Source organism: Drosophila simulans, chromosome 2L (assembly GCF_016746395.2).
Source record: "Drosophila simulans strain w501 chromosome 2L, Prin_Dsim_3.1, whole genome shotgun sequence".
NCBI classification, from domain to species: domain Eukaryota; kingdom Metazoa; phylum Arthropoda; class Insecta; order Diptera; family Drosophilidae; genus Drosophila; species Drosophila simulans.
Window position 1 is genome coordinate 6,758,688 of NC_052520.2, and position 16,145 is coordinate 6,774,832.

At 43.1% G+C, this 16,145-nt stretch overlaps 2 protein-coding genes, 1 long non-coding RNA gene and 1 other non-coding gene across 13 annotated transcripts; 2 read left to right on the top strand and 2 right to left on the bottom strand.

Annotated features, from left to right (window-relative positions):
- Positions 1-2,935: 2,935 nt before the first annotated feature.
- On the bottom strand, positions 2,936-12,122 carry LOC6731270 (sodium/potassium-transporting ATPase subunit beta-2). Of its 5 annotated transcripts, XM_016178838.2 has the most exons (9): positions 11,929-12,122; positions 11,459-11,750; positions 10,962-11,146; positions 9,547-10,054; positions 4,847-4,987; positions 4,664-4,783; positions 4,168-4,460; positions 3,936-4,104; positions 2,936-3,882 (listed from the first exon to the last, which is right to left on the bottom strand). In XM_016178838.2, exons 4-9 carry the CDS (start codon positions 9,689-9,691, stop codon positions 3,779-3,781), a joined length of 972 nt encoding a protein of 323 aa, XP_016023832.1. In that variant the 5' UTR covers positions 9,692-10,054; positions 10,962-11,146; positions 11,459-11,750; positions 11,929-12,122; the 3' UTR covers positions 2,936-3,778. The 5 variants fall into 5 exon arrangements, with proteins under 5 accessions (XP_016023832.1, XP_039147044.1, XP_016023833.1 ...); XM_039291110.2 differs by lacking the exons at positions 11,459-11,750; positions 11,929-12,122 and having other exon boundaries at positions 10,962-11,339; XM_016178839.3 differs by lacking the exons at positions 9,547-10,054; positions 10,962-11,146; positions 11,459-11,750; positions 11,929-12,122 and adding exons at positions 6,375-6,551; positions 7,642-7,790.
- On the top strand, positions 11,856-12,885 carry LOC27209003. Of its 2 annotated transcripts, XR_006541512.1 has the most exons (3): positions 11,856-11,870; positions 12,367-12,568; positions 12,630-12,885. It is a non-coding gene; the product is annotated as an uncharacterized LOC27209003 (long non-coding RNA). The 2 variants fall into 2 exon arrangements; XR_001601136.3 differs by lacking the exon at positions 11,856-11,870 and having other exon boundaries at positions 12,197-12,568.
- Positions 12,886-13,020: 135 nt separating this feature from the next.
- Trnar-ccu lies at positions 13,021-13,093 on the top strand. The gene has a single exon. It is a non-coding gene; the product is annotated as a tRNA-Arg (tRNA).
- A 111-nt stretch (positions 13,094-13,204) lies between these two features.
- LOC6731273 (male-specific sperm protein Mst84Dd) lies at positions 13,205-16,039 on the bottom strand. 5 transcript variants are annotated; one of them, XM_039291145.2, is made up of 5 exons: positions 15,900-16,039; positions 15,804-15,847; positions 15,407-15,741; positions 13,750-13,925; positions 13,205-13,372 (listed from the first exon to the last, which is right to left on the bottom strand). In XM_039291145.2, the coding sequence occupies exons 2-5, from the start codon at positions 15,828-15,830 to the stop codon at positions 13,362-13,364; spliced, it is 549 nt and encodes a 182-aa protein (XP_039147079.1). In that variant the 5' UTR covers positions 15,831-15,847; positions 15,900-16,039; the 3' UTR covers positions 13,205-13,361. The 5 variants fall into 5 exon arrangements, 4 of the variants coding, with proteins under 4 accessions (XP_039147079.1, XP_016023836.1, XP_039147072.1 ...); XR_005543450.2 differs by lacking the exons at positions 13,205-13,372; positions 13,750-13,925 and adding exons at positions 14,592-14,873; positions 14,929-15,075 and having other exon boundaries at positions 15,444-15,741; positions 15,900-16,037; XM_016178836.3 differs by lacking the exons at positions 15,407-15,741; positions 15,804-15,847; positions 15,900-16,039 and adding exons at positions 13,424-13,576; positions 14,013-14,170 and having other exon boundaries at positions 13,912-13,959.
- Positions 16,040-16,145: the final 106 nt, after the last annotated feature.

Sequence of the window (16,145 nt, forward strand, 5' to 3'; positions counted from 1 at the left end):
TCACCCAGCAAGGCGAAAACTCAGCGCCAGTGTTCTTCGCCCCTCAACACTCACACAGGCTCACCACGCGCCTCGCTCTTTCTCTCTCGTTCTCTCTATCTCTTGCGTTCTCGCAACAAAAGCTTCAAGATAAGAGTGATGGAGCACTGAGGAAAACGGCGTACATTTTCAGATAAATAGTAAAGTTAAATAATAAAAAAGCAACCAAGACTTTTCTGACCTAATTGAATCTTAAGATCGTCAAGTTAGGTATTTTAATTATTTCCCATTTTAAGCAGTCTAATAACGCATTGGTTTCCCATTTTAAGCTCATGTGAATAATATCTTAGAAAGAATTCAGCTGCAAGCGATTCCTACAGGATATTACTCATCCGCAATGTTGGCTGGCATCTTTGTTCAAACTCTCAGATGTTATCGGGTAGACGAAACGTGCCCCAAAAATCATTCTACGTATCTAATGTCCATTTTCTTGCAGTGTGACGTCGACAGCTGTTGAACGTATTCGACACTTTGCCAAGCAACATGAAAAAGGCCAAAGCAAAAGCGTTGGACCAGGGGGGAGGTTATGTGGCTAAGGTGTGTGTGTGTGTGAGCTTGGGGTTTCGTGTGTGTTTTACCTTAATGTACTCTCTATCTCTCTCCATCTTCTTTGCTGGCTACGCAAATAGAATAAATGATTGAGTGCAGACGGTGGCCAGACAACAACACACCCGAGGGCAGTTGCTTGGGCCATGCAATTTTCGCCAGTGCAGCTAAGTGCTATGCATTCAAAGGCTGTGGAGCCCGGGCCCAACTCTACCCTCTAGAAATGTAATGCGCTCCTGCTTTATAAATATTAAAATACAAAGCACAAAGAAAATCACACGCATACCAGCACAAGTCTCACTCTCTCTATCTCCCGTTCTCCCACTCTGCCGTTGACATGCGCGGAGAGTTGAGTACATTGGCTCCACTACGCACTCCACCCACGCCCCCTCCCCTCTAACAACCACCACCACCATTGTTGCTCTCATTATGCTCGCGTGTTGTTGTACTGCGCTTTGTTTTGCTTTTCCACGCTCTCCCCAAACGGTTGGATCAGTTTTTTGGGTGCTCTGGGCTTCGGAAATTTCCACGCGGAAAGCGGGAAAACTTTCTTTGTTATTGTTCCTCAATCATGGTTCGTCGTCATCAGCATCTGGATAATGCTAAAGCTGCACTGAGAAAAATACACTGTTTCTTACTCTTATATTCCAAAACTATTTGCATATAATGGCTTAAGAATTTCAAAAAGAAGCTCATTAGCACTTTTATTAGGGAAATGATTACGCTAGAAAATCTAAAAGGATATTTTGTAGAGTGTATAAAGCGTTGCCAAGTGTCAAGAACTTTCGAGTTGATTAATTCCCTTAAATGTGCACTTCCTCCTGCATGGCAACCCCCTTGCCCTTTGCCCCTTGAACCCCCAACTCCCCCAACAATGGGTTGCCATTGCCAATTTTCCTCATTCTTGGACTGTTGCTGCTGATTGTGGGCATGGAGATGCACGGATAAATGGCCACGGCATTATATTATTGTATCTCGGTGCTCCATCGTTGTAATCATCACAAGTTGATTAAATGACACTTGAAAACGCCAGGGTGGCTACATTGTGGAGTCAACTCAATTGTGAGGCGCAATTCCTGCATCTCGGTTTATTGGGTTCTCAGACGAGAGGTGTTTAATCCTAAGTGGGTCTATAATAACTATGATAACTTGGTTAGCTGCAATCACGGGCCTAGAATAAAACAGTGAATCCCTTAAGGGCTGCCGTCAACTAGCTAAATGCCGAACAAATACCTCTTGAATGACGTATATCATTTACCGGTGGATAAGTATGTCAACATACTGCAAATTCATACATTGCCCATTTGGATTTGACCGGTTATATCCATTAAACGGTCAACTGTCGAAGTTGCACTCTCTCTTTTGCTCATCTGAACTCCCGCAAATCTCCCGCATATCTCCAACCAGTTTATCCTGGTCCAAACCGATTTTTCAGACTTTGCTGTGTGCGTGTGTCGATCTTTAAATCTCGTAGAACTTCCTCATTAGAGATGGGCTTTGGTTTTTTTTTTATTTATCATCTGATTTCAGCAGCTACATGGCTTTAGGTTCTGTGGACAATGGTCTGTCATTCAGCTAATTAGCTCTCAATTAGCGAATGTACATTGCTGGAATATTTGTGCATACGACAATAAGTGGGGATCTACTCAATTTTTCTGGAAAGCCAAACAGTTGGAATATAAAATTCCAGTGATCTATTTTCCTCTTCTACCTTCTGACGTCACAGAAGTATTTTAGCAAATGATAAGTGCTATTGTGAAAAAGGAATATCTAGAATATAAGCTAAAGTTAAACAAAATCGAAAACTGCTGTCTCTGCGCTCTAATTAAGTAAACTTTTCTTGGATCACTAAGAGAGAAATCTGCTTAACAGCTAACAAGAATGCAAATGAAGGGCAAATGTGATAATCATATATGCCGGTTTATACTCTTCACTCGATATTTTAAAAATAAACAATATCAAAAAGCAAACAGCAGCGCTTCGTTAATGATTTTAAATGACGCAATTGGAAGACTTATTATTTGGACTGATAAAAACCGATGTGACCGCGCGCCTACAAAACGTATTATATATAAATAAAAGCCAATCGATCTGGCTTTAAGTATATTTATCAGGCAGCGGCTGACCATTGTCAAGTGACGACTGAGATGGTTGTGATATGGCGTTATCAGCGGCATAATTATCTTATCACTCCACAGGGCAAACATCAGTGTTTACGTAAATCCTAAAGTATGTCATATGCCCATCTGATAATTTTGAGAAACTGTATAGCAACATCTTTTTTGTGATTTTGCTATCGCAATCTTGTGCAAATATATCGCCAAGTGTATTAAAAATAAAACAGATTTGATTTTCTGACTACTTTCATTTGATTTTTATTGAAAAAGAATTGAAAGTGATTTGTGTCTCTTAGCCGTCTCAATTTATTTCCTTAAATTTCAATCTTCGCAATTATTATATCATAAGCTTACAAGTTAACCGAAGTTACGAGTTTCTGTTTTCCAAATGTTGCTCTTTTGTCGTCGATCAAAATGTGATGTATATAGGCTTCACTTTTGACTAAGTTATTTATAAATATGGTAAATTCTGAAGCTAGCTGTAAATATTTAGATTTTTGGTAGACAAAATTGGTCTGTTTTCGGTTACATGTATAGCGGCAGACTCAAAAATGATTCTTAAATTTTCTTTATAAATTTGTAATATCTAGGGATTCGTTTGTTGATTCATTGGAAATGGCAGTTTGGATTAATTGCTGTAAATTTGTTGCATTTGATTGATTTACTATTTACTGGTCAGCGCCAAACGAGATTCAGGCTGGTCTAATCCCATCCTGTCCATTAAATTCCCATCTTGGTGTTTAGCTTTACAATCTTACGTCTAACTTTCATCGTAAAGTGCATAAAAAGTTATTGGAATTCAAAATTTGTATGTTTATAGGCGTTGCAAGTCTTGAATATATTTTGTATGCTTTATAACGCGGAAAACACAATTAAATAATTTGGATTTTTAATGACATTCGGAAATCTGAACCTTTCACAATCTTCACTACAACATGTGGTGGTTTGCCTCTGGTAGGATTGTCTTAGACGAGACTTAACAACGTCCTCACACCTCTGGTACCGAGATTCTTGTTCATCGGAGATTCTTGTTATTGTGTTTGCTATTATGTTATGTGGTAATAGTGTGGTACAATTTAATCAATGAGGAGCTCATAGTGCACCGATCCGATCCTCTCCTTGCGATCGTGTATGATGTTGCGAGCCCAAGCCCTGCACTCCACGTTGATGATGATTCCGCCTGAATGATACAGAGTGATTAAATGGGGATCTTGGGGATCAGGCACTACTCACGTTTGGGGCGCTGGAAGTGCACGGCCACCAGGGGACTCAAGTAGCCCTCGGAGTTCTGGTAGGGATAGAAGTAGCCGGGGAAGCCCCTAATTGGCAGGTAGTTGACAGCACCAATGTTCTCCTGGTCGGCTGGGTTCTCGCCCTCGCACGATACCCAAATGGTGTTTAGCTGCGTCCAGGAGAGAATCTTAGTTAGTCTTCTAGATTTCTGGCATTACTTTCATCCAACTACCTTTTCTGGCTGCGTCTTCTCGACCTCTGCGATGTAGGTCTTCAAGCTGGCGGGCATGGACACGGGCAAGTCATTCGATTTGTTGTAGTACTCCGGAATCCAGCCGTAGATCTTGTTCAGCTTGAGGAAGATGCACGGCGCACTCTTGTGGTAGCTGTAGTTGTTCTCCTTGGTGCAGGGCGACCACGTCTTGATGTCCACGTCGCACACCTGACCCTTCGGCGGCGGCTGGTTGTAGTCGCAGTTGTAGATGTTCTGACCACGGCCGGGGGTTAGACCAGGTACTTTGTACACTGTAGGGTTGAGATACAAAAATTCAAGTTTAGAATGCATCATTTTTCTACAATGAACTACTAAATAGGTATTTAGGATTGAATTGATCATGATTGACTTAGTTTTACATTCAACAAAGAGATCTCATTCAATCTCATCTCTGTCATCTCATTCTCATGCAATCAATTAGTAACTAAATCCCTATACATATGAAAGTACTTACCCGCAAGGAAATCATCCAGGGAGTCTGTCCAGTGCTTGTAGTTCTCGTGCTGGGTGCCCTTGTACCAGATCAAAGTGCTTTCCACATTGTCCACCGGTGGCAGGGGTCGAAAACCCAGACCTAAGAGATCACAAATCCCGATAAGTTCTAGATTTGGCAAAATCCTTTACAATTGCGACTCACCTGGATTTGTGCCTATCAGGGAACGGTCGAGGGTCCACTTGGGAATGCGAGGATCGAGGGTTTGGAAGAAGGCCCACATGCAGATGGCCACGAGGGCGGCGAGGACTCCGTAGAAGGCCACATAGAAGATTCCGATTTTGGCTGCGATGAGAAGAGAGAGCAGGAAATGCTTATTGAATTACGGCGATTAAAGCTCTTCCTAACAGCGATACGCAGTCAATTGAAGCGATTGAATTAATTAATTGCCACTGGCCCCCGCGGTCGACATGGGTTAAACCGATAATTGACAACGACGCCGGCTCGAGAGGGCCGTATAAACAAATGGGGTCCAACCCCAAGCTCCGCCGCTTCTCAAGTTCGGAGTAGACGGCAGTCGGACGCCGAGCTTCTCCACTGAATCATCATCTAAACATTCGCACAATTCTATATATTCCCGATACTCTCTCTTATTCATTGACTAAGAGCACGGATAGGATTCCACTCAAGAGCCGATTATTTTTATTTGTGTGTGCTTGTTAAGAGATCGCTCTTGATCTCAGATACTTCTTGGCCGACATAACCTCAATCGGAATGGGAAGTCGGTTGGCCAGAGAGCAGTGAACTAAGGGAGTAACCAAGCCAAGCTGGAGTTCGTATCTTTTGGATACGCTACGTGCAGCTATGCTCAGAATTTACCTAACTATTTAACGAATTTTCAAGAGCGGATATACGAGGTGTGAATTTGATTGAAATTTTAAGACCTTTTCTCACCGAAAGACTTGGAAAGTGAAATTTTAATAATTTTCTATTTAAATCTTAGATACACCCACTAAAGATTTTAGTACTATCGATACTGTAGATACACTGTTAATAACAGCTGAAGCTCAAATGAAAGATATGCATATTGTATTTAAGCGAGAATAATAATAAAAATAAATTTAAATTAGAAAAATTCAAATAAATTTATTCTAATATCGTGCTCTCGAATAAATATCCCACTTCTTGCCAAGATCTCTGGCGAATGTCAAAAGTACATTTTTCCGTTTTCGTATATTTTCAGCTCTGCTTTGCCCATTTCAGCATAATTGCACTGCAGTTGTCTATTTATAGCGGGGCCTTGGGCTAGCCAACTTTTAAATGCCAATATTGGCGTCATGAGGAAAACCTTTGCCGTACAATTGATGATAAACAGTGCGGCGGACGGCTTAACTGGCGGCAATTGAGGGCGGACAGAAGTAAGATGCCGCATTTCCACGCCCTAATTTGTTCCCATTTCCCAGCATCGTTACATGCAGATGTTAATTTGTTCGTCGCCTCGCGAGCTGTACTTTAATTTTTTTTGATTTACGAATGTGTGCAACTCGCGGCACTTTAGACGGTCTAATGGGCGTTACTTTCGCAGCGCCGTGCTTATGAGATACATTTCCGAATCCGACTAGCATTGGCTACGATGAAATACGACTTTTGAGCCTGATTTAAAGCTGTCATATGCCAACGAAAGCAGTTTTGGCCGGACATCAATAAACACGGCAATAAACAATAAACTTACCCCATGACGATCGATCGCGACCCATAACCGTTCCATCCTCGGTGTTATATAAGAACTGGCCCAATTTGAACGGCTTGGGCTTCCTCAGGTTGTGCAGATCCTCGTCCACAAAGGACGGACTCATTGGTACTGGCTTGGACATGTTTCTATCGGTGGGTTTTCTTTGGATCTAAAGGCCTGTTTGCGATTCAGTTCGATTAGTGATTAACTCGGAATCGATTTAAGCCTTTAAAAGTATGTATTTTTAAAAGTTTAAATTTTCGAAAGAAAGCACTCAACGAATTGAACTGCAAACGACCGTTTCAGCTGAATACGCGCAAATGTCTATTTTTCTGTATTGAAAATTTCTTTTCAAGCACTTAAGAATATTTTTAGCGTTGAATAAAGTCCAAATATTGCAATAATATTTCCATGCGAATTCCCCGCGGACGTATTATTTGCACTGAAACTTTGGTGGCACTGTGTTTGGTTTTATATCGTAAATATTGCACCGACACCGAATTGTGCAGATGTACACACATAGTATTCAGACGGCACGTACTATTATATACACTCATATACATATACAGTCCAGGTCCTTTGCTCTCTTAGTTTCTCTCACTTTTCACCCGACGTTTCAACCCCCCTGGCCGTGCAGGAAATTTGGCGCCTTTTTCGGCTCTTCTGGCCGAAGCAAATGTTGCATCCGTCAGATACGACCTGCAACTGGTTGGCATGGAATGGGCTCGAAGGGCCACACAAAGTGGGCCAAAGTGGGCCAAAATGGGGCTAAAAGGCCATGCTACTGCTGGGGCGGCGACATGGTCTCATTTCCGCGTCTGCTGTTGCGATTTCAATGCCGCATTGGCTTTGACCCGGCACTGCCAAACTGGCAGATACAAAAGTATCTGTTCTTATTTATGGTGCATGCAGTGGTTCTTTTCATTTTGCCCCGAACTACAACCACCGCAACAACAAGAACAACAACACCAACAACGACAACGGAAACAGAAACCAGCCCGCTCTTTGCCATCGAGCACTGAAAATGGGAAACGCAGCGAGTATCTGTATCTCTTAGCTGGCGCGCTCTTAACGCCTGGCCACATACAAACAACCACACCTTTTTGAAGAAATATCGGAGCGTTTCTTCAAGACTCTGGCTGAAATGAATTCTTTTCTTTTCGTAAATTCTCTACTTAATGGAATTTTTAATTATCCTAAGGACTCTTTTTCATGTTTTGTCGATTTTTGTTGGCTAAAAAAGTGGGATAAACTGCACTGAACGCACCACAAACTCTATTCAAGTTGCTGTTTGCAAACGGAACGCGTTTCGACCACGTTACGAACACTCCGTGACACGTTATTCCGCCGCTCAAAACCAATTTCAGACTGAAACCCAAATCGGAGGTCTGTCGATACGCAGCCAAACATCAAGCGACTTGGCTTGAGTCTGTTTGGCGTGGTTTTTTGCTGGTCCGGTTTTGTGTGAGTCAAACGAACGGCTCTCTCTCTCGAGCCGAGTTTGTGTTTTGTTTTGAGTGGAAAGTGGAAAGCGGGGCGCTTTTGGCAGCACCGCGTTTTCGTATTCGACGGCGAGTGAAATTCCCGGATCTGGGATCGGTCGGGTTTTCCGGACCGAGATTGGGTTGCGTTCTAATTGCCGTGGAAAAGCTGCCTCCTTGTGCACTCGTTTTAATTAGGCGGTGCCGGCGATTGTCGTACATTCATTGCAAATTGCCCGGGGTTCGATCCCAGAGCCAGGGCCACACTGAGAGAAAAGCCCCACAAGGGTGGCATTCTGAGCTGGTCGATTCCATTTGCAAGTGCCTCAAGTTTGTAGTGCAATGCTCTCTATTAAAAGCAAGCGATTATAGTCATGCCAGAAAAATGCACATTAAATTATAAATAAAAAAATGTGTTTCGCTGTCGTATTGATTTAATGAAACCAATTAAAAACAGTTCGGGGTAAGGGCAATGGAAAATCTGGCTCATTTAAATATCGCTGGCACGCAAAAATCTAAGCATTTGACCCGATTCCACTCAAATCGGAGGTGGAGAAGTGAGGGCAGAACTGGTTTAAATACGGCCACAGGACATTCAGAGAATTGGGCCAAATCGAGAGTTGCTATACATACACGCACTGGGGGTGGGTTTCACAGGAGAGCCCTCTGTTCCACTGGAGTTATGTTCAAGGAACCATGGAATGAGGACGTTAGCGGGCAGCCAAATAGGACATCATTCTAGTTTCGAATTGGAAGATAAATATGGTAATATACTACTGGTTTGAAGAAGGAACAGCATAATAATACTGCAGTTCCATATAATGTTGTCGCTTTCATTCTACAAAAATGGCAGCTGCGTTTATTAGAATTTAAAGCGAAAATAAATGTTTTGCAGTTGCACATGCGAATTAAAAAGTATTTAAGAGCTACGTTAATATTCGTGATTAGTTCATAGCTTTCTTAATAAATAATAGTCGTCGATTATAATTGTCGACATTTTCTTAATAGGCATTTCCTGCTATCTAAACAAGGGCGAGGTTAAAGCTTAATCAAAGTGTCTCGAAAGACGGTAAGTAGTTTTCTAGAGATTCTAGTACTACGTCTTCAAATATTACATATATAAGAATATCCTGCAATCTCATTGAATCAAGAGGGGGTTCACCATTCAACCATTCCAAGTGATCCCAAACAGGTGAGAAATTCAATCTAGCCCCAAATCCATGGTATGCCACAAGGGAGGCCTGGCTACTACTTCGACCTTCTGCCGAAATCAGCGGTGGTTCTGGAGAACGCTGGCGGGTTCACCGCAGCCTGATTGCATAATGGCATAATTGACCGATATTGCGGCACAAGTGGCCCGGGCACGGGCACGGGCACGGGCACACATAGCTGGTCGCGCCGAGGGGCCAGCGAAGCGAGAATGCCCGCCATTGGGCGGGCAATAAAAACGGACATGGACAGGGACTGGAAAGTGGCGAAAGCGGCGGGAGGCCGGCAAATAGATAGATACATCCATCCATTCACCCACCCACATCCACGATAATCTGCATCTGCCGTCAGCGCTAATGCGACGACAAAAGAGATTCTCTTGATTAAGGTCAGACTTTTATCAAGACTGTCGACACGGCTGCTGGCAACAGGGGCCAGCACTTGGGGTTTACGTAATCCGTAATGCAAGATCTCCAACTCACCCCAGCTGTCCATCGAGCGTCCGAAGTAGGAGTTGTCCTCCGAGTCGTAGACCATCTGCTTCAGCGACTTCTTCTTGGGCCTCTCCGGCGGCCGCGAGTAGTACTGTTGGAATCCATCTATGCAATCCTCGGTTATGGTCGGCATTCTACTAGGCTTCTTCTTTGGCTGGCGCTTCCTCAGTTCAACGGCTAAACGGCTTCGGGATCGGGATCGCGTGGGCAAGGGTTTTTGAATCACTGGATTGGAAATTGGAATGTGTATGGGTATGGGTATGTGGGGGGGACCGGTCTCGGATCGGTATCCAAATGGGCTCCTGGGCAGTTCAGTGTAGATCCCGTGTAAGGCTCGGCTGGCGTTGATCTATGGCTGGAAAGGCTGATGGTTTACTCTGTAACACTTTGGATTTGCGCTGCACACGACAAGTTGACACCGCTGTGCGCCGCGCGACACTGATCTGAATTCGACAAAGAAAGACCAAGCCGAACCGGGGGTTATGTGTCTGAAAATCTGAAATCAGAAATACGCAAGAGTCAGGCTTAATCAAATACTTTATGCATGTGTGTGCGGAAATACGCGCTGCGGTACCGAAACGAAGCGAATTGGTGTGGGTATGGGGATGGGGACAGGGATAGAGATTTGGATTGGGATGGTGATGGTGATGGGGATGAGATGGGATGCCAGCCAGAGCTCCAGTTCCACGTCGTGGAAGACGCGAGTCGCGGCGCGTGACACAATTTTCATTTAATTGAAGCCTAAGATGGCGGTGACTATCATGAGCTGGCTGCCTGACAAATCTAAATCCCAGTAGGCGAGAAATTAACTATGCTGGTGATGATGATGATGATGATGATGCCACTAATTGTCGCATGAAATATGGCTTCCTTTGGCACTGAGCGCATTTTACATTTCAAGTTGGACTTGAACGATTGCCACCATTTCAGTTGGGCAGGTGAACTGCCGAATGCCAAACATCCACGTGGATAGGATTGTATTAAAAACGCATAAAAAAGTCGCCTCTTTTAATAAGTTTGGTGTAAGCGCGAGCTGTCGCGCTTGGGAGCGTCCTACAGAGAATCAGAGAGAATTGAATCATCAATGTTTATATATCTATATTATATCTCTGCACGTTAAATTTTTAAAGGGCTGATAATCTATTCCGTAAGTCCATTTCGCTGAATTTCGCGGTAACAATTGAATTGAAATTCGATATGTCGATAAATTTTTACGATACTAATCGGTTTCTTGACTTTTTAGCGCCACCTGGCTGAACAGACGTGGTACCACCAAAGACACCAGAATGGTGTTAGTCTCCGCTATGTGTTCTTCGCTTTCGCCGCTAGGTGTCGCTTAGCCAAAATTATAATTTTTCTTAATGTCTGTCGCACTTCAATTAATAAAACTAATATATACTTACTAATACGATTAACCAAAGACGGAATCCTTGTCCTTATGACCTCTGAAGAGGGCCATTGGAATCAACAAGAGCATTAAGGTCAGCAGGAACACAGTTATAACCAGGAAAATCGTAACGAGCGTCGTCGTCTCCACCATTGCACAGAATTCGATCGTTTGTTTAGTCGGCGGCAGTTGTTGTTGCAACTTCAAATGTTGATTTACGGGGTCGATCAAAATTTAGAAAGACGTAGAATACAATCATAAGGAGTAAATATAGTATTAGTACGACGATAATTAAGATTGTTATTAAGCACTTCGTTTCCATAACTTTTTGCCTTGTGTTTAACTCGGCACTTCGATAACGTTCGATTCAAAGACGGCTTGATTGTGACAACCAAACGTACTGACAACTAACTCGAAAGCTAAATCTCAGAACGGTTGATGACCAGAACAGATACATATGTACATAGTTTGGAGACGCAACTTTGATTTGGAACTTTGGCGAGGCTCACTTACTGTGTTTAGCGGCGAGCGGGTGACGCTTCTTCACCAGGCGCCAGCGACGAAGGTATCGACTCCTCAAATTCTGGCAGCAGATCCCAAGTGGGAGCCGTCGTGGCCAATGTTCTTCTCGAAAGCGTGGTCATGTACGGATTGTCGATTATAAAGTAAATGAACAGCAAATTTAGTGCGACAAGACACAGGATAACCGAAACGCCAATTAGAATCAATACTAATTGCTGATTCATCCTTAATATCTAAATATAGGAGCGAATAAGGGTGCAGGTTTAGCTCGCTCGATTGGATCCTAGAAAAATGTGTTTAATTTAAATTATTACTGCTTTGATATATTCTGAATAAAATGTAAGAGTGATGAAATTATATGATATAAATTTCAATGAACCCTTGGATTAAGAAATAGCTTGTGGTAAAGACACAGCTAAATTGGTAGCTAAATATTAAAAACCAAATAGATTTCTTCATACCGGGCGCCTTGCGTGGTAGTATACTTCATAAGCAAAGCGCACATCCAGCACAATATAAACGATCAAAATAATGTCTATAATCAGAAGCAAGGCCATAAGAATGCCGAAAATGATCACTATATGCTTCTGCTCCATCTTGGGACACAGATATGGATAATTTTCGAAAAAAGTTTATGTGCTTGTATGGGTAGTTTTTTTTAATTAACTAGGCTGAAAGTTTGACAGATAAGTCAAGAAAACACCTATCAGTTGATATTATATTATTTTTGATATTTGATATTATATTTCTGAAAATCTACTTTTCGGAATCTACTACTTTTCTTTTATTTTATAAATCCATCTACCAAGAAAAGAAAGCAACGAAAATAAAAGAAAAACTATATGCACTATATGAACTTGGCAGCTATGTAATTTTCTGCGTTTCGACTTTCATTTCAGTCAAAAGAGTGAAAAACCTGACATGGCATTATATGAATTTCTTTCATACTCTTCATGTTCATAGACTCTTGTAAAACGGTAAGATAAGTGCAATTGTTTTGTAAATATCTATATATCAGTATATCCAAAACTTATATGTCAATATTTTACACACAGTCAAACAGTAAATTTGAAAATTATATAAGTGACTGAAGAATATTTCGTAAGTAAAATCTTAAATGGCCTTAAATATATATCTGACTATATCTTTTTCCATTCTGCAGGCTCTAGCACATTTATCAATTCAGAATGACGGGCCCTCAAACAATTTTGGTTTATGGCTTGATTGCCGTTCTGATCATCATTATCGTGATTATATCTATTATTTTGCTCGTTGGATTATATATTCACGATCCAAATCGTACAACAACAAATGAGACGACGACTGAAGAAGCCTTGACTACTTTATGGACGTAAAGGAGAAAGTCCTGTCTGTACAGTATTTGTCGTACCCAATAAAATTTGTTTATTGTTACTAAATTTGTTTTTTTTTTTTTGAAGAAATGTAGAAATCCACAAATATATTTTTAGGTCAAAAAATGTAACCGACCGATATATTTACTGGTTTTCGTCCCCCTTTAGTTTATGCAAGCTCATTGACGGCATGGGCAACATGCCCCAGTGGCCTAATGGATAAGGCATCGGCCTCCTAAGCCGGGGATTGTGGGTTCGAGTCCCATCTGGGGTAAGACGTATCCTTTATTTTTATTTTTTGCATCTTGGATAAAAGCTGCATACGATCGAGCTTCCAACCAAAACGCGTTACTTAACATGGTCCCTTGCTAATTAAAAACGAGTGTTCGATTTCTTATATTTATTAATATTTAAAGCCTAAAAATCTGCATTTTGGTGATAGCTGCATCCGATCGAGTTTGCAACCAAAAAGCGTTACACAACATGGTCCAACGGTTCTCAGTTCCGCCGTTTATGTGGGACGTCCGTAGTAACAGAGCCGCTTAGAAGCCACCTGAGGGAGGAAATCAGAATAAGAGGTCCATGAACTAAAACATTTACTTACAAATATGTGGAGTGGAAAGGATTAGGATCAGAGTCGGAGGCTAAACCTAACAACAGCATTTTGGCGGAGTGTTGTAGCAGTGGGCTTTGCACGGAGCACACCACACGCAAGGCGCGTTATCCTTGTTCACAAGGTAACGCCTGGGGCAAGGAGCTTTGGGAGAAGGACGAATAGTCACACTGATCGCAAGGATCAGACTCTCCGCTGCTGTGGCGCACACAGTCCACTGCCTCCCCGTGCATCTCAAGGTTCGAAATCGGACGGACGGACAGAATTTGTGGGTTCGTATTGTGGAATGGGAGCATTTAGCTTGGAAGCAGACTTACATGGATAAGTTGGGGGTGTGTTGTAGTAGTTCCAGACACGGGGATCGGGAATGCCGCCCTCGGGCAGAGGGGGACAGCACATGCCCGGAGCAGGAGAGCACGGGATGGGAGACGGGGCTCCACATGGCGGACTGTGGGGGCCACAGCAGGGTGTTTCATTACAGGGTCCACAGCATCCACATCCGTTGCACATGTTGAGTTTGTCTAAGGCTGCGAGCGACAAGTTAATATGTTATGCTTGAACAAAAATTTATAACACTCACTTTTTTGGTTGAGTTATTCTCGAAAAAATAAATTTGGAATTTAGAGAAAAATTTAGAAGTCGAAGCGACTGGTCCGAGAGTCAGATATCGAATGAGGTTAGCTGTTCCCTTGGCCCAGCACATCCAGTTCAAGTCTCGGTTCGGGTTGGCTTAAAAGTCATGGCCAACTTTATGCAATTTCATGGCCTACTTGGACTTAGCAAAGTTTAAGAAATCGCCACAGATCTACATACGTATATATCTATTTATATATCTATCACTAAAGCACAATATTGGCCCCGCGAATTGTTTAGTAGGTGACCTAAAGTAAAGTTGACTCATTAAGATTGGAACATGGCTCTTCCAGCTCGAAAAAATGGGTTTAAGACGAAGTACTATCACTAAAGTAGTTAAATCTATAATGCCATGGAAGCCCACCGTAATGCAATTGATATTCATTAATATATATATCCAAATATCTGTGGCACATATGAATGTATATTTTATGGCCTAATTTAGTATTCTAAATATTTATAAATATTTGAACCATAGGTAGCCATAAAGTAAATGCAACCTGTAACCCCCAAAATGCACAGAAAATAATTTCAATTCGTTTATTTGTAATTTAATGCCAAATAGATTCCAGATACCAACATATGATTTTGTGTTTAAATCAAGACAGTTGGACGAATTGCATATGGGTGCCCAAAAAGCTTCGAGCCCTTCTAGTAATGGGTATTCCGCAGGTGGCTACATCTTGATTTAGCCAACTTAAATTTTGTATCAACCAAAACTACGTCACAAAACGACAACATGTCCCGCCAAGGAAGTGGCCCATCAGGATCCGATCGAAACACTTGCCAGGAAATACTTATAAACCACCTGTGGGATGAGAAAGGTAAAACCAGTGAATGAGGAAGGTATCGCAGCTACTTACACGCGACAGGATGCGGATGGAGGTCAAAGGGTCATGAAGGATTTGGGGCCTGGCAACAGCATTTGGTCCATGGATCCTACCTCTGCGCTCACGAAGCTCAGGACATGTTATCCTTGTTGACGGATCAGCGTAGTGGGCATAAAGCTCCTGCAGAAGGACAAGAAGCGTCACCACAAGCAGATGTTCCAGATGCTGTGACCTGCAAAGTCCTTGGGCATGCCTCGTGCTCCTCCGCTCCATGGTTTTTACGTTCTATGGACCCCCCACCGCCGGGACAGATGGACGAATAGACGTACTGATAGACGGACGGACAGGCGGACAGGTGGACGGACAGAGACCTGGACCGGACTTACATGGGTACGTCACAGGTGCGTTATAGTAGTTCCAGACACGCGGATCGGGAATGCCGCCTTCGGGAAGCGGAGGGCAGCACATGCCCGGAGCAGGAGAGCAGGGAATGGGCGACGGAGCTCCGCATGGAGGACTGTGCGGGCCACAGCAGGGAGATATATTACAGCAGCAGGGACCGCATCCACAGCAGCCGCCGGCAACGCGTCCACCGCATCCGGCACCGCCATTTGGCGCTCCAGTGGCGGCACAGCGCATACGCTTGTTGTTCACGCCCATCATCATGTTGGCGTATCGCAGCGGGAATGCAGCCGGACCGCAGGTGGGGAAGGGGAAGCACAGGCAGGCCGGTCGGCCCTGGCAGGCGGACCGCGGGCACTTGTCCTGCAGACCGTTCCGCTTCACGCAGTCGCAGGTGGTGTACATGATGCCGCATCGTAACTCCCGGCTGCGGCATCCGCGCGGCTGGAAAGGATGCCATACATAGTGGTCGAGTGGTCAGTGGTGTGGGGCATATGGATACTCACCTCCAACGATCCACATCCGTCACACATCTTGAGCCCGTCGAGCGCTGCAGGACAACGGATTTAAAATATACTATTTTCTTCCCGGGATAAACTTACTCTATTTGGCCAAATTAATTTCGAAGAAAAATTTTGAATTTGGAATTTAGAAAATTTTGAAGCTGGCCGAAACGAAAGGTCCGAGAGTTTGGTATCGAATGAGGAATGATCCCCACATCCCTGGCCATATTCGGTTCCATTTGAGATGAAATGCAAGGCCAACTTGTTGGAATTATAGCCTACTAGATTTTTAGAAAGAGTTTATATTAGATTCAAAATGCAAAAAGCTTTCTCGCTCTTTTCGAA

Coding starts and splice junctions, on each gene's coding strand:
- LOC6731270 (XM_016178838.2), bottom strand. CDS start 9,691: ATGCCGACCATAACCGAGGATTGCATAGATGGATTCCAACAGTACTAC. Junction 4,105..4,167: donor AGAAGACGCAGCCAGAAAAG/GTAGTTGGATGA, acceptor TCCTGGACGCAG/CTAAACACCATTTGGGTATC. Junction 3,883..3,935: donor GCACTTCCAGCGCCCCAAAC/GTGAGTAGTGCC, acceptor TGTATCATTCAG/GCGGAATCATCATCAACGTG.
- LOC6731273 (XM_039291145.2), bottom strand. CDS start 15,830: ATGTGTGACGGATGTGGATCGTTGGAG. Junction 15,742..15,803: donor ACGGATGTGGATCGTTGGAG/GTGAGTATCCAT, acceptor CATCCTTTCCAG/CCGCGCGGATGCCGCAGCCG. Junction 13,926..15,406: donor TGTGGCCCGCACAGTCCTCC/ATGCGGAGCTCC, acceptor CAACGGATGTGG/ATGCTGTGGACCCTGTAATG.